Source organism: Haliotis asinina, chromosome 4 (genome assembly GCF_037392515.1).
Source record: "Haliotis asinina isolate JCU_RB_2024 chromosome 4, JCU_Hal_asi_v2, whole genome shotgun sequence".
NCBI lineage: Eukaryota > Metazoa > Mollusca > Gastropoda > Lepetellida > Haliotidae > Haliotis > Haliotis asinina.
Window position 1 is genome coordinate 78,241,718 of NC_090283.1, and position 17,095 is coordinate 78,258,812.

General features: G+C 42.2%; 3 protein-coding genes across 3 annotated transcripts in view; all 3 read left to right on the forward strand.

Annotated features, from left to right (window-relative positions):
* Positions 1 to 17,095, forward strand: part of LOC137281930 (regucalcin-like) — a 158,078-nt gene that overhangs the window by 88,690 nt on the left and 52,293 nt on the right. The gene's annotated exons all lie outside the window — the stretch shown is intronic.
* Positions 1,801 to 7,780, forward strand: LOC137281922 (putative ankyrin repeat protein RF_0381). Its single transcript, XM_067813643.1, has 3 exons — positions 1,801 to 2,627; positions 5,355 to 5,438; positions 6,355 to 7,780. The coding sequence occupies exons 1-3, from the start codon at positions 1,811 to 1,813 to the stop codon at positions 7,551 to 7,553; spliced, it is 2,100 nt and encodes a 699-aa protein (XP_067669744.1). The 5' UTR covers positions 1,801 to 1,810; the 3' UTR covers positions 7,554 to 7,780.
* LOC137281164 (putative ankyrin repeat protein RF_0381) lies at positions 11,375 to 16,493 on the forward strand. The gene is made up of 3 exons (XM_067812289.1): positions 11,375 to 12,197; positions 14,571 to 14,654; positions 15,028 to 16,493. Exons 1-3 carry the CDS (start codon positions 11,375 to 11,377, stop codon positions 16,224 to 16,226), a joined length of 2,106 nt encoding a protein of 701 aa, XP_067668390.1. The 3' UTR covers positions 16,227 to 16,493.

Consider the following 17,095-nt stretch of genomic DNA (forward strand, 5'->3'; position numbering starts at 1 on the left):
AATGGCTGGCAGGCAGACAGATCAGGTTGACACGCCATCGACTTCTTTCTAGCTGTCTATCCCAGCGGTCTGATGTAGAGGCTGGAGATGTATTCAGGTGGAAAGAAAAGGCAAAACGCTTTACCACTGAAATAATGCTTCATAAAATGAAACGTGTTTAAACAAGGTGACTGGGTACAAACCTGCAGACCAGTGCGTAACCACAATTTGAGTTCTACTCTGTCCGAACCCAAACAGATCCAAAGGTCGCTTGGCAAATTTTCATACCCGCGTTGTGATGGAGTGCATGACGTTTTATTCTCTCCAATCAGAGACTTTATAAATTTGTTCATTCTACAGTCGATTATTAATAGGACTGCACGACCTAAACATCATGCCTACCCGTGTGATTATTACCGTGATTGATTACTGACGGGGCATTAATGAAATAATGTTCAAACAATCCTCAGAACCCTAAAAGTACAAATCTCATATATAGTTCTCTTTGGGTTGGACACAATAATGATTTCTGTGAACTCCAAAGCTGTATCTTCCACTACACTAAATCATAATCACGTGCTCCCTGAATGAGGATAGAGGCCTGTGACAGCTCTGATTGGATGAAATAGTATAAGCCGTTTACGTGTTTTAAAAGCACATCCATCCAGTAATTAAAACTGCCAACAATTTTAAGTATTTAGTGCTGTCATTTTTGTCACCATGGCTCATACTTGTGAGGGCCAACTATTTTCAGGTAGGTGACATTTGGTGCGGAATGGGGATTTGATGTGTTCCGCTTTCTGTGCTCGCGAAATTGGACAGAACATGTGTTTTAATGTAGTTTTATAGGCCAGACTTTAACCGCATGTACATAGGATGGCTGTTGATAGCCTGGGTATTATATTTTGTAAAACGATGTAGGGTTACTATAGAAGCTCAACTATATGGGAAAACATTTTGTGTGGTGTAGTCTGTAGTAAGGTTTCTTTTGGTTGGGCGCATTTAGAGAGAAACATCTTTATCCTTTAAAGCATACGATGGCCAAGTGGGACATAAAGTGAATTTGCGGTATAAGTAGGATCCGTTTAGTCTGCTCACTCGCTTTTCAGCATGGAGTTTACACTGAAAACGTATTTAACGATCTATTATTTTGCTAAAACTACACCTTCTCATAATGACCAATTTCTTTTGAAAATGATACAATCACATGGCTAGAAAGTTGTCTAAGTGGTTGTTTTAAAGTAGATTAATTGCAAAGTGATCTGCTTATCAATGCAGTATCAACACATTCTAAAAGTATGTGTTTCATGGCTTACTGGTATTGACAGTGAATACACATAGGAGAGTATCATCGCCCTTAGGTGAGAATGAGTGAGTTAAAATGTATCGTCAAATCGGCAATATTTCAGCCATTTCGTGACGAGAAAATAATAGAAAATAATTAATGTGGGAGGTAAACTGTAAGAAAAGGTCAACAAAGGAAAGTAAAATAGCTAGATTATCACATATTGGAATTTAAATCTAGTAAGTAATTAGATCTAAAACATATGACAATACAATGCTATAACTAATAGGCTAAATATCACGACAGCCTCACAGAAAAATACTGTAGGGTTAGCTGCAGCATTGGCACTTTGTATCGTACAGATGATTTGCTGCAGTTGTCTCTATGGCCGTGCCTGGTTTTAGGTTGCCACATGAACATAACACGCCTGTGAGTATCTGTTTCCCCGATTGACCTTTTGCCAACACTTGAGTCGAGCCGAGATGATGTTGTAGATATCCAACCTTGTCGATTTCCTCGCTGTAAGCTGCGCAGTACCCTTGCAAAATGGCAACGTCGGCAGTCGTATTTTTCAGTCTCGTGTTGTTGTGCGGTGTCCGGGACGTGTACACACGTGCCAGATTGAGAGATTTAGCTCAACAAGTGCAACAATTGGCTGGAGAAGTCCACGGATGGAAGCAAACAGCTGCTGAGAGGGAAACCGAATTAACCACATCACTGAAACAAGAAATGACTGAAACTTTTGTTCCTAACGTCATAGAGAGTCTGGTCAAACACGCGATCACTGAACTCCTGAAACACGAATCTATCGGAAATAGCATCAGTGGACATGTTCCAGATGAAATTGACGGCCTGAAAGCCGGTGTAGAGAACACAAGGACTCAACAGTTTAGAAACGTTGAACGGGAAAGGGACTTTGACAGAAAACTCCAGCTGGGCCAAACTATCCATACATTACAGCTGCAGTTGAATCAGACACAGGCTGACCTACGTGATGCAAGAGTGTTGAACAATGGTCTTAGGAATGATTTCATGACGCTGAATACAAGTTGTTGCATGATAAGAAAAGAGAATGAAAACCACAGCAAAGTTGAACAAGCATACAAGAAAGGCGTGCATGATATGCAGCTAAAGTTACGTACAGACATGCAGCGGTTAAACATTCAGCTCAGTCAGACCATTAAAGATCTGCATGATTCAAAGCAAGAAATAACTAGCCTCAGAGAAGATTTGATGGCGTTGAATGTGAGCTGTTTGGGGAGGCGATACAAGAAAGAAAGTCGTGTTCCAGAAACGTCACAGAAGACATCGTCATTGTCGCAGATGTCATCCACCCCTTTGCCATCGACGTATTTTCCAGAAGGTAAGCATTTAGGCTGAATTTTAATTTGGTTATGTCAACACAAGGGTGGCCAGAAATGTCAATGTAGCGTCTTCGAGGTATGTGAACATATGCGGTGTACTTGCAATGTCATCATAGGGTGTCCATGGCATGCAAGGGTAATGTCAACATGTCATGCATATCAACAGAGGGTGTATTGGGTACCATAGGTATACAGGCCATGACATCATAGGGTGTATTGTGTTAGGGATGTACTTCAGCGCAGATGCACTGTGTTTTATACACCGTGCCACACCTTAATGAGAAAATAGAGTAAGGGACTGAGTTAATACTTAACATCACATAGGCAATATTTCATTCACATCGTGACGAAATCAATGCAATGGATATTAATTGTGAGTTAAAACTAGTTGGGTACCACAGCTCTTAATATGAAAGTAGTATGTCAACATAAACAATATATCAATATTGCCAACAATATTAGTCTAAGCACGAACCTGCTCTTAATATAAAATTAGTAAGCTAGCATAAAATAATATAACACTATAGATAATAGTATAAATATGAAAACGGGTTATAGATGTCCAACCAGAAAACGCTGATGGCCTTACTAGGGATGACAGGCCGGGTAGGGACTTACAGTATTGTGGCTACCTGCATGGTCCGTACCTGGATTTATATCAACCCTTCAGCCGCTGGCGTTTGTGGTCAAACTTAGCCAAAACTATAATTCCCTTGAAAGTTTCGACACTGACATACCCTCTCAGGACAGAATGTAGATGTGCCTAAATGAAGGGTCGGAGTAATCATTGAGTAACCACATGGTAATTCCAAGTGAAAGAGTGTGATGTTGACCTCTTAGGAATGGTCCCCACTTTCGATAATCCCCTATGAGGGTTTGATGAGACTGTATTGTTTAGCCAAAACGTACATGTAACACAATCTGTGGTCAAGCTCCATGCGTTCAAACTGTTCATCATGTATTCCCTATATGATGTCATCAAGCCTCACTTGTATTTATCGATGCCAAATACATCTGTTCAGTGTTAATGTTCTATTACTAGTTTTATAACAAATATGTAATGTATGACTGTTGGGGTTTTTTTCCTTCCATCGATGACATTTTTCATAAAACCATACATAACTGAATAACTTTATCAAGTCTGGCTGAATATGGCTGAAATATTGCAGACGTGACCTCAATAAAACTCACTCACTGAGCATATATATGTATATGCACATCCATCGGTTCCGTGACTGCATTAGAAATGATCGGCAATAGAAACTGACAAGGGATTTTTACCAGCTATCTTAGAGAGCACGACTGAACACGAACACTGTACTTTAACCAGGTACAAGATTCACCTGAATGATAACTAGATAAATGTGTGGTGACATCAGCATGAACAATCGGGGCCGTATCAGCAAAGCTCAAAACAATAAACGAGCATCTTAAGATTTCAGTTCAATGATTCGCCACATGAAACGTAAACTTGTGTTCCCGAGAACCCGAACACTGGATTTTTTTTTAAAAAATGGTATACTGTTTGTTGGAGTGAAGAGATACACATAATGTCGAAATTGACACCAGCATCGGAAAAGCCCAGACTGAGTTGCGAGATAGCCTCCACTTTGCCACCAGGTTACAAAGTGTTGTCTTTGCTGATCTGCAGATTACAAATCTCTCTTGTTCCACATGAAGGAAAACGACATTCGGCAGAAGCCCGGTAGGGAGATATATATATATACCAGACTATACAGAGAGATATCTCTTCTTGCATATGAAGAAAAACAGCTTTTGGCAGAGAGCTTTGGCATATAGGTATACACGTCAGGATATCACTACAACATATGTTCACGGAAACTGACTGTGTTTTAGACAACAAATTCTCCTTAGCTGATAAATGTTTTTCCTCTGCGTTTCATGAATGATCAACTACAAAAACACGGATTGTGAAAAATGTATGAACTATATTCTATCATTAACAAAGTTTACACTTTATTACAACTCACTCAGAGTCTTTACAGAGGCAGTACCCATTCAAATGACGCAGTGTGAATTAGGTTAGTTGTATGCCGCTGTTAATAATATTCAAGGAATGTCACTTTGGGAGCACCAGAAAAGGTCTTCACTCACTGCACCCATGTAGGGACTCAGACTCGGGTCTTCCTGGGTGAAGCCTCCTCTCGTCACCCCGCCATTCAAGAGCAGTGGTTACATCAACAAAAACGGAGACAATAAAAATTGCCATCTCACTGGATCAATGGCGAAGTTTACAAAATACAGTCTAGACTGAGCTTCCCGAGCAAGAGGATAGTCATCACATAATTGTTGTAACTTGAGATGTAACATTAGAAGAGAGGCAAGAGTTAGTTACCCTGGTATAGTCAGAGAATTGACTCCAGAAGATTCTCCATCTCCTTGGGTCAGACTGTCGAGGAAAATACGGATAGAGCTGTAGTACCTCAAAGAAGTCCCTAGAACTGTGTCCAAATATAGCACGCTACTGTCTCCAAATGAATATCGCGCAATGAATAACACTGACATACACCAAATGTTGGGTTTTGTTGTTGTTGTTGTTGTTGTTTTTCGCTCTGGTATTTGAGTCTGATTTAACCCTATGTCTGTAAATTATTTACCATGAGATTAATTAAAATCTATTTCATCCATTAGATTTTGCTGGCAAAGCGTTAGTCGAAAACTGTGCTATGTCTACATACTTACATGCTTTACATATTCTCTTTCAGCCACGACTGACCCAAGTAAGGATGACAGCCCGAGCGAGATGGTTCCGCCAAGGACGGGAACGAAGGAAGAGTCTGATATTAACGGTAGGTGGATCCGAACGGTAAGTCCGAAACCTCCCCACATTTAACGGGGTAGTGGAGTAATCAAGTGGTTATGAAGCTCGCTCATGACGCCGAACACCCGCGTCCAGGTACAATGTGTTAATAATAAAATACAATATATAATTACAGAAACCAAGTGTGGTAATACAGGTCATGTCCTACCGTTGTCAGCCATGTGGGAATTATTTAAATATTGCATCAGTGGTTGTATCAGTCACATACTGGTTATACCTGCTTGGGTTGTCAGGCAAGATTTGATGAGGTAGTTTGCTGTATGAGAGAGTGAATCAGCTAAAATTTATCTTCAAACCGGCAATATTGCAGCCATAATATTAGAAATAAATACATTGTTCCCGAAGATCATGTAACACCACCAGTATAGCCATTTAAAGCTAGTAATTAATCTAAAACAGTTTACCTACACAATACAATAAGAAAACGGGCTATAGATTGTCAATAACCGAAAGTAGATCACCATACTAGGGACCATGGGGAGCTATCACACATTTTCTTCCTGTATGGGCCTTAGGTGGATTTACACCATCCCTTCACCTGCTAGCAATTTAGACACATCTAGCAATACATAAAATACACGTATGCTACAATTAAAACAGTAAAAGGGTTTAATAAGGATTAATGTACTTTAAATGTTTTGAGAATTAGGTACCCTCTCAGGAGGACTACACTTGTGGATAAGTGATCCGGGGGATTCTTGAAACTCTCAAATGAGACTCTCAGAAGGGCAATAATGTCGTTTACAGTACGTTAACTTGGGACTTTGTTATTAAAATGTGTATGATATCAGACTTCATTCCGTCAGTATATCGCTGGAAAATGGTGGCTAGTACACATTTGGGAAAAATATCCGGATTTGTATATAGTTTACCTTTTGTTCCAGCAACGCGATCATATGCAGACCACGACCTCTACAACGCTAGCAGGGACGGTGACCTGGAAGCTGTGAGACGCATCCTGTCTGTGGGTCTTGCCAACGTCAACTGTAGAGTGGACGGCAGGACACCGATGATGGCGGCAGCATGGAACAGACACAGCGATGTAGTGGAACTCCTTGTGAAAGAAGATGCTAATGTGACACTTGTGGATGATCATAAGAACACCGTCCTTCACTATGCCTGTCGGGGAGGCGACATAGAGACGGTGGAGTTTGTCATATCTCTAAACGCGGTGGGCATCAACAGTAAAGGATATAAGACCGGGACACCTTTGATGGTGGCCGCACAGCACGGACACAGGAAAGTAGTGGAGCTGCTTTTGAGGAACGGGGGTAATGCGTCATATGTTGACTTTGTCGGTGACAACCTCCTGATTTGGGCCTGTGAAGGAGGAGACGTGGAGACGGTGAAATTGGTCCTGTCTCTGAACATTGTGGACGTCAACAGTCACGGATGGAGGAGCAGGACACCAGTGATAGAGGCAGCTCAGCATGGACACAGAGATGTAGTGGAGCTCCTTGTGAAGAAAGGAGCTGATGTGACACAGGTCGACGACATCGGCGAGAACACGCTACACTGGGCTTGTGTAGGAGGAGACTTGGAGACGGTGAAGTTGTTGCTGTCTCTGAACATAGTGGATATCAACAGTCATGGATGGAGGAGCAGGACACCGGTGATGGTGGCAGCACAGTATGGACCCTCACAAGTTGTGGAGTTCCTTTTGATAAAGGGAGCCGATGTGTCACTGGTTGACGGTGTCAAGGATAACATCCTTCACTACGCCTGTCGGGGAGGTGACATAGAGACGGTCAAGCTTGTCCTATCACTGAACGTTGTGGATGTCAACAGTAGAGGGCAGAACAGCCAAACGCCTGTGATTGTGGCAGCACAATGGAAACACAGAAATATAGTTGAACTCCTTGTGACGGAGGGAGCTGATGTGTCTCTGGTCGACGATTCCCGTACAAACATCCTTCACTGGGCATGTTTGGCAGGAGACTTGGAAACGGTGAAGCTGGTCCTCTCTCTCCATGCGGCGGACATCAACGCCCGTAGTGACTACGGCAGCACGGCTCTCGAATTAGCGAGATTCTGGGGACATCCTCAAGTAGTGGATCTCCTGTTGTCAAATGGTGCGCAGTAAAGTCACACTAGGTCCATCTGGACAGTGCCGTTAGTGACACTGACCTATTATGTTATGTTCACGTTGTGGTTTGTCAGTACGTTGTGTTGTAGGTGATTTTATTTTCTCTTGTAAAAGCAGTTTCCAGACATTTTGTCCTTTGTTCTGTTTGGACCTTTTCATGACCATGTGAGACCATTGTTGACTAGATGATGTGTGCTGTATAAATATCGACTTTCGTAATATAATCATGTGTTAGTTTTGTTAGTTTACACCTCAGTGTAAAACAGACACAACAAACTGTTTGTATGTCACTGCGATCTGTGATCTTGGATTGCCCTGAGGTTAGCTCAGCGTTTGTTGTGTCATATGAGCAATAACAGTGACGTCACACTGCTGATGACGTCACGATCCATCTAGATGTCAAGCAGTTTCCCTGCTAAATACAGCATGGATAATTCACTTGACGGCGCACTGCTGGCTTTAGGACATATAGGTACAACACAAGTATCATATATAAGTGACTCATTAATATTCCAACTATATGGTCTGTAAATAGTCGATTCTGGACCATGAGCATCGATCTGTGAAATCGGGAGCCGTTAACATGTGTCGTGCTGCACATGACAACATAGGATGTGATAAGGACATAAGATGTTCTGGACCACTTGGTACCACTTGGTGTACCAGCCATGACAACATTGATGTACTCGATATGTGGGTACATAGTGTGTTAGCCCTGACAGCATAGGGTGTACCGGATATGTGGGTACACGATGTGCTGACCATGATAACATAGATGAAACTGGATATGTGAATGCATTGAGGGCTGACCATGCCGACTTAGAGTGTACTGGAAAGGCAGTCACGCGGTGTGCTGCCGGTGACTATATATCGTTGAACTGGATATAATGGGCATATGATGTGCTGCCAGTGACAATTTAGGGTGTACTGAATATGTGGGCACACGGTGTGCTGGTCATAAGAACACAAGGTGTACTGGATATGGGCACATTGGATGCTCTGCCGATGACAAAAGGGGCTGTATTGAGTTGTGCTGTACTTCAGTGCACATATACTATTTCCTGTTACCCCTGAATCAGTGAGAAGAGATGGCGTTCCTTTTCAGTGGATAATAGTAATTTCATATGGAAATGTAATGATGTCGAGCTTAGAATGACCGCCATCGATAATATTTCCTTGTGCAGATGTATAATCGGTCTAGATCCCCTAATGTAAACCGACACAAAATAATGAACACATTGGGCACAAAAGTTCATGATATATCACGTTTGCATAGATCTGAAAAGTGGTCAAAGTGTCGTCGTGACCTTGAACATGTGGACAAGCTCAGCCAAATCACCTGGTATCTGCAATGTAGGCTGTCCACATGTAGGTTGTAGTTTGGGTACAACTGTGTTTGAGCTATCGCGTTAACACGAACTGGGACGTGTGTACAGACGAATATTGTGACAAGAGGATTTCAGTTTCAATTTCAACACGTTACTCTCTCTCTCTCTCTCTCTCTCTCTCTCTCACACACACACACACACACACACACACACACACACATGCATATATATACGGAGGGACAGAGACAGATACATTAAATTAAGATTGTATTTGTTTGTTTGTTGCATGATTGGATTGAATTATTTGCGGCACTCCTCCCTACAACTACAATATTGATGAGTGTTAACATCATAACACACCTTCATTGACGTATTACAATATTGTCAATAACATTAAGAATAAAAAAAACATGGATTAGTCATTATTTTACCTTAACGCGCATACTTTCATACTATTAAACAGTAACATAAATACTTGAACATTTTTAGGATTTTGAATATCTCTTGCCTCGGATCTCAGGTTGGTGGTGATTTCCCAAAATGATAGCAGCAGGGAGGGCGAGACGAAAATCTTGCTTTACTAACACTGCAGGTCACAGTGGCTTGATGCTTAAATAATGTCTGAAGGAGCGATGTTATCATCCCTTGGCGTTTGAATGATGGTTGTACGCACCATAGCTGTGATGACATTGAGGAAATGTACAAAGTGTTACTAATACCTTATTACATGATATGCTATTGGAAACTGGAAATGTCACAGATACACTGACAGCTTTCCACTACCGAAAGCCAAGGGTCACGCTGCTGCATATGACGACTATCTGACACATTCCGGGACGAGTATCTCTCAAGCTAACAAGTATGTAAGTCCCATTTCATTCAAAGATTGTTTCCACACTGCGTGTGTATAATCATAGAGTATGCGTCGCCACTGACTGAAGGGATGGTGTAAATCCAGCTGGATTCCATAATAACAGCACTGGATGCGAATCCCCATGATCCTTAATTTGGCAATCTACCGTCAGCTGTTGGCGATCAATTGTCTGATTATATAGTGTCTTGTATTAATAGTAACAATGTTTTACATGTACAAACTAGTTTCATATCCCTACCTTTGATCTTCGAATGTTGTTAATTGTCTTTCGTTGATATGGTTTTATAATTCAACTCTAAAATTATCATTTGTCTAGAATTCTATGTGGCAGGGCGTAGAGTCATCCCACAGATGACATCCTTACCTTGTCAGCTTGCTGACGGGGTTAACCTCTTTGGCCATGTGGACAAGGCGTCCGACTTCGGATCAGAGGGTCCGTCGTTCGAATGCCAGCACGGGACTCGGAAATTTTGTGGCCGCTACATCTATTCTAGCTGAAATATTTCCGATGTGACTAAATCGTAACTTATTCAATATTCACTCACCTAAGCTAACAGAGACAATTAATTAATATTAAATTCATAATCGATGTTTCGGTCATACTAAATTATAAAAATCTCACAATAACCTTCACGAAAACAACGTTCTCCTAAGTGTAATCAGGAAATGCTGAGAGAGGGTAATAATATGGAGAACATTTACTAACCATTCCGTGGCCGTCTTTCACTCGTCACGATATTAAGTATTACATTCAGGTGCTTGTGGTACGTGGCATCCTGTCCTGTATTTAATTCTCATATACCCTGAAATGCTGTGTGAGTTAGTTTACTTCAGTACTAATCAAGGCTATGCTGCTTTAAATATGTGGGTGTCTAGTGTATAGCCTTTGTATATCCACTTGGTTAGAGTGTGTCCGACGTGCTGTGGTATGGATACTTCTCTATGAGATCGCGTACCTAGGTATTTATGGTGATCAGAGTATCTTGTGTCCTTCCCTTAAAGCAACATTGCTGTTCCTGTTATCTAGTTTTGTTATTTCTGTACATGCTATAAAACTTGAATGTACATTCTCGAGAAGACGATATACGTATTGATTCGGTGACAGAGTACTTGTCGTTCATGCACCCAGGCCGGCTTTGGGTTCTGTGCGGCTTGCTATAGTGGTACCTTCTGACGCTTACTCTGCTAATCATTTTGCCAAAATCTTGAGCGAATGCGTGTACGTTCACGTTTTGTGCACGTTCGGATTGTCGTTCAAAGCCTCACTCAGCAATATTGCAGACAATCCGATGATGAAGAGAGTGTTTTGAAAATGTTTACATTGCACGACATGATTGTATTTGGACGTGGATCCTCAGTGTGTAGTAGATTCAAATTGTCGGACCAATTTACGCCGCATATTGTCCATGACAGCGTCACAGATAAATACTGTTGGGTCAGCATTGGCACTTTGTATCGTACAGATGATTTACTGTAGTTATATCTATGGTCGTGCCGCCTGTGAGTATCTTTTTCCCCGAGCTGACCTTTTGCCAACACTTGAGTCGACCCAAGGTGATTGTAGATATCCAAACTTGTCGATTTCCTCGCTCTGCGCTACGCAGTACCCATGCAAAATGGCAACGTCGGCAGTCGTATATTTCAGTCTCGTGTTGTTGTGCGGTGTCCGGGACGTGTACACACGTGTCAGATTGAGAGATTTAGCTCAACAAGTGCGACAGTTAGCTGGAGACGTCCACGGATGGAAGCTAACAGCTGCTGAGAGGGAGACTAAATTGAAAACATCACTGAAACAAGAAGTGACTGAAACATTCGTTCCTAACTTCATAGAGAGTCTGGTCAAAGATGCGATCACTGAAATCCTGAAACACAAATTTATCGGAAATAGCATCAGTGGACATGTTCCAGATGAAATCGACCGCCTGAAAGCCGATGTAGAGAACACAAGGACTCAACAGTTTAGAAATGTTGAACGGGAAAGGGACTTTGACAGAAAACTCCAGCTGGGCCAAATTATCTATACATTACAACTGCAGCTGAATCAGACACAGGCTGACCTACGTGATGCAAGAGTGTTGAACAATGGTCTTAGGAACGATTTCATGAAGCTAAAAACAAGTTGTTGGATGATAAGAAAAGAGATTGAAAACCACAGCAAAGTTGAACAAGCATACAAGAAAGGCGTGCATGATATGCAGCTAAAGTTACGTACAGACATGCGGCGGTTAAACATTCAACTTAGTCAGACCATTAAAGATCTGCATGATTCAAAGCAAGAAATAGCTAGCCTCAGAGAAGATTTGATGACGTTGAATATGAGCTGTTTGAGGAGGCGAGACAAGAAAGAAAGTCGTGTTCCAGAAACGTCACAGAAGTCATCGTCATTGTCGCAGATGTCATCCACCCCTTTGCCATCGACGTATTCTCATTTTCCAGAAGGTGAGCATTTTGGTTGAATTTTAATTTGGTTATGTCAACACAAGGATGGCCAGAAATGTCAGAGTAGCGTGTTCTAGGTATGTGAACATATCCGATGTACTGGCAATGTCATGGTGTGCATGGCATGCGAGGGTAATGTCAACATGTCATGCATGTCAACAGAGGGTGTATTGGGTATAGTATCCTAGGTTTTACTGGCCATGACATCATAGGATGTATTGGGCTGGGGATGCACTTCAGTCCAGATATACTGTACTTTTATACACTGTGCCATCCCTCAATTAAGAGGTAGAGTAAGGGTGTGAGGTAATACTCAGCATCACATAAGCGTGAGTTCATTCAATTAAATTTATATCAAGATTACAATCAATAAATTTGGGACATAAAAACCTGTCATCAAAGGGCAGTAAAATTAATAGGGTACCACAGCTCTTAATATAAAACTAGTACGCTAATATAAACAACCTATCAATATAGCCAACAGTATCAATATAAACACGAACTTGCGTGTCACAGCTCTTAATGTAAAATGTGTGTGTTGTCATGAAATAATATAGTATAAATATGAAAACGGGCTATAGATGACCAACCACTACACGCTGATCACCATACTAGGAATGATAGGGACTTACAGTACTGTAGCTAGACTGTATTTATATCACCCCTTTAGCCGCTGGCGATTGTGGTCAAAATCAGCCGAAACTAAAATTCCCTTGAAAGTTTCGGCACTGACGTACCCTCTCAGGCCAGGACGTACAGATGATGTCCTCACCTCTACTAGTACTGCTGGTGTCCTCAAGCCTCACTTGTATTTATCGATGCCGAATACATCTGTTCAGTGTTAATGTTCTATTACTAGTTATATAACAAATATGTAATGTATGACTGTTTTTTTTCATCCATCAATGACATATTTTATAGAATCATACATAACTGTATAACTTTATGAAGTCACAATATGGCTGAAATACTCCCGGCGTGACTTAAATAAAACTGACTCACTAATTTAGTACATCCATTGGTTCCCTGACTGCATTAAAAATGATCGGCAAGAGAAACTGATAAGGGATTGTTACCAGCAGTACCTGTGATATTTTATACATGCACATATTTCGTGAAATAAGTATCAATCTTCAATGAGAGAGAGAGAGGGGCGGGGCGGGGGGGAACTGACTGTTGGAGAGAGGGATACACGTAATATCGAAGCTGACACCACCACTGGAAAAGCCCAGACTGAACAGCGAGATAGCCTCCACTCTGCCACCAGGTTACAAAGTGCTGTCTTTGCTGATCTGTAGATTACAAATCTCTCTTGTTCCACATGAAGGAAAACGACATTCAACAGAAGCCTGGAAGGGAGACATATGAATACACATCAGGATATCACTACAACATATGCTCGAGGTTGTTGCGAAGGAAACTGAATGTGATTTAGACAACAGATTCTCTACAGCTGACTGATGTTTTTCACCTGCGTTTCAAGAATAATGCAAAAACTATCGTTGCATGTGTCGATACACAGGCTATATATATACTTGAACTTGAAATCAATTACGGTATGTGGTATAAGCAACTAAAGAAAGCATTGTGAAATATTTATAAACCATATTTTATCATTAACAGCTTTTCCACATTATTGTAAGTGACTAAACGATATTACAGTGACAGTACAAATTCAAAGGACGTAGTGTGAAATGAGTTTAGTTTTACACCACTTTTAGCAATATTCCAGAAATGTCACTCTGGGAACACCAGAAAAGGGCTTCATATATTGCACCCATGTGGGAAATCAAACCCGGGTCTTCGGTGTGACAAGCAGGGGCTTTACCCACAAGGCTCCCACGCCGCCCCTTCGAGAGTAGTTGTTACATCAGCAAAAACGGAGACAATAATAATTGCCATCTCACTGGATCAATGGCGAAGTTTACAAAATAAAATCTAGACTGAGCTTCCCGAGCAAGAATAGTCACCACATAAGTGTTGTAACTTGAGATGTAACATTAGAAGAGAGGCAAGAGTTAGTTACCCCAGTATAGTCAGAGAAATAACTCCAGAAGATTCTCCATCACCTTGGGTCAGGCTGTTGGGGAAAACATGGATAGAGCTGTAGTACCTCATAGAGACACCCAGACCTGTGTTCAGATATCGCACGCCACTATCTTCAAATGCGCGAAATGTTGGGTCTTGTTGTTTTTCGCTCTGATATTTTAGTCTGATTTAACTGTTTATTGGTACATCATTTACCATGAGAGTATTTAAAATCCATATCACCCGTAAATAGATTTTGCTGGCAAAGCGTTAGTCGAAAACTGCGTTATGTCTAAATACTCATATGCTTTACATAACAGTTTGTGCAAATACATTCTCTTTCAGGCACGACTGACCCAAGTAAGGATGACAGCCCGAGTGAGATGCTTCCGCCAAGGCCAGGAACGAAGGAAGAGTCTGATATCAACAGTAGGTGGGCAAGTCCAAACCTTCCCACAATTAACAGGGTAGTGGCGTAACCAAGTGGTTTTGATGCTCGCTAATGACGCCGAACACCCGAGTTAAAGCTACAGTGTGTGAAGACTATTTCATGCGTGTGTCCCTCAATGTAATCCTGTCAGGAGCACTACACTTGTCATAAGGATAAGTGATCAGGGAGGATTCTTGAACTTTGCTTCTCGGGAGGGCAATAATTTCGTTTACAGAACTTTAACTTGGGACATTGTATTTAAAAAGTGTATGAAATCAGACTCCATCCCGTCAATATATCGCTGGAAAATGGTGTCATGTGCACATATGGGAAAGATATCCGGATTGGTACATAGTTTACTTTTTGTTCCAGCAACTCGATCATATGCAGACCACGACCTCTACAACGCTAGCAGGGACGGTGACCTGGAAGCTGTGAGACGCATCCTGTCTGTGGGTCTTGCCAACGTCAACTGTAGAGTGGACGGCAGGACACCGATGATGGCGGCAGCATGGAACAGACACAGCGATGTAGTGGACCTCCTTGTGAAAGAAAATGCTAATGTGACACTTGTGGATGATCATAAGAACACCGTCCTTCACTATGCCTGTCGGGGAGGCGACATAGAGACGGTGGAGTTTGTCATATCTCTAAACGCGGTGGGCATCAACAGTAAAGGATATAAGACCGGGACACCTTTGATGGTGGCCGCACAGCACGGACACAGGAAAGTAGTGGAGCTGCTTTTGAGGAACGGGGCTAATGCGTCATATGTTGACGTTGTCGGTGACAACCTCCTGATTTGGGCCTGTGAGGGAGGAGACGTGGAGACGGTGAAACTGGTCCTGTCTCTGAACATTGTGGACGTCAACAGTCACGGATGCAGGAGCAAGACACCAGTGATAGAGGCGGCTCAGCATGGACACAGAGATGTAGTGGAGTTCCTTGTGAAGAAAGGAGCTGATGTGACACAGGTCGACGACATCGGCGAGAACACGCTACACTGGGCCTGTGAGGGGGGAGACTTGGAGACGGTGAAGTTGTTGCTGTCTCTGAACATAGTGGACATCAACAGTCATGGATGGAGGAGCAGGACACCGGTGATGGTGGCAGCACGGTATGGATCGGCACAAGTTGTGGAGCTCCTTGTGACGAAAGGAGCCGATGTGTCACTGGTTGACGGTGTCAAGGACAACATCCTTCACTACGCCTGTCGGGGAGGTGACATAGAGACGGTCAAGCTTGTCCTATCACTGAACGTTGTGGATATCAACAGTAGAGGGCAGAACAGCCAAACGCCTGTGATTGTGGCAGCACAAGGGAAACACAGAGATATAGTTGAACTCCTTGTGACGGAAGGAGCTGACGTGTCTCTGGTCGACAATTCCCGTACAAACATACTTCATTGGGCATGTTTGGCAGGAGACTTGGAAACGGTGAAGCTGGTCCTCTCTCTCCATGCGGCGGATATCAACGCCCGTATTGACTACGGCAGCACGGCGCTCGAAATAGCGAGATTCGGGAGACGTCCTCAATTAGTGGATCTCCTGGTGTCAAATGGTGCGCAGTAAAGTCACACTAGGTCCATCTGGACAGTGCTGTTACTGACACTCACCTGTTATGTGGTGTTCACTTTGTGTGTTGTCAGTACGTTGTGTTGTAGGTGATCTTATTTTTTCTATTTTTTTTAACATATGTATTTGTTGTAAATGCAACTTTCAGACATTTTGTCATTTGTTCTGTTTGGAACTTTTCATGAACATGTAAGACCATTGTTGACTAGATGATGTGTGCTGTATAAATATCGACTTTCGTAATAAAATCCTGTTAGTTTGCAACTCATCGTAAAACCGACAAAACAATCTATCTGTATGTCACTGCTATCTTGGATTGCCCTGAGGTTATCTTACGGATGTGGTGTCAGATGTGCAATAACAGTGACGTCACACTGCTGACGATGTCACAGCTCATAGAGATGCCAAGCATTTTCCCTGCTAAATGCAGCATCGATAATTCACTTGGCGGCGCACTACTGGCTTTAGAACATATAGGCACAACACAAGTATTATGTATGAGTGATTTGGTTTAGTTTTTTAAGACGCACTCATTAATATTCCAGCTATATGGCGACGGTCTGTAAATAGTCGATTCTGGACCATGAGCATCAATCTGTGAAATCGGGAGCCGTTAACATGGCACATGACAACATAGGATGTTCTTATCATATAAGATGTTCTGGATATGTGACCACTTGGTGTACCGGCCCTGACTACACAGGATGTGCTGCCCATGATAACACAGGGTGTACTGCACATGACAACACAGGATGTGCTGCCCATGATAACACAGGGTGTACTGCACATGACAACATGGGATGTGCTGCCCATGATAACACAGGGTGTACTGCACATGACAACATGGGATGTGCTGCCCATGACAA

Coding starts and splice junctions, on each gene's coding strand:
- LOC137281164 (XM_067812289.1), top strand. CDS start 11,375: ATGGCAACGTCGGCAGTCGTATATTTCAGTCTCGTGTTGTTGTGCGGT. Junction 12,198..14,570: donor GTATTCTCATTTTCCAGAAG/GTGAGCATTTTG, acceptor ATTCTCTTTCAG/GCACGACTGACCCAAGTAAG. Junction 14,655..15,027: donor GGAAGAGTCTGATATCAACA/GTAGGTGGGCAA, acceptor TTTTTGTTCCAG/CAACTCGATCATATGCAGAC.
- LOC137281922 (XM_067813643.1), top strand. CDS start 1,811: ATGGCAACGTCGGCAGTCGTATTTTTCAGTCTCGTGTTGTTGTGCGGT. Junction 2,628..5,354: donor ATCGACGTATTTTCCAGAAG/GTAAGCATTTAG, acceptor ATTCTCTTTCAG/CCACGACTGACCCAAGTAAG. Junction 5,439..6,354: donor GGAAGAGTCTGATATTAACG/GTAGGTGGATCC, acceptor CTTTTGTTCCAG/CAACGCGATCATATGCAGAC.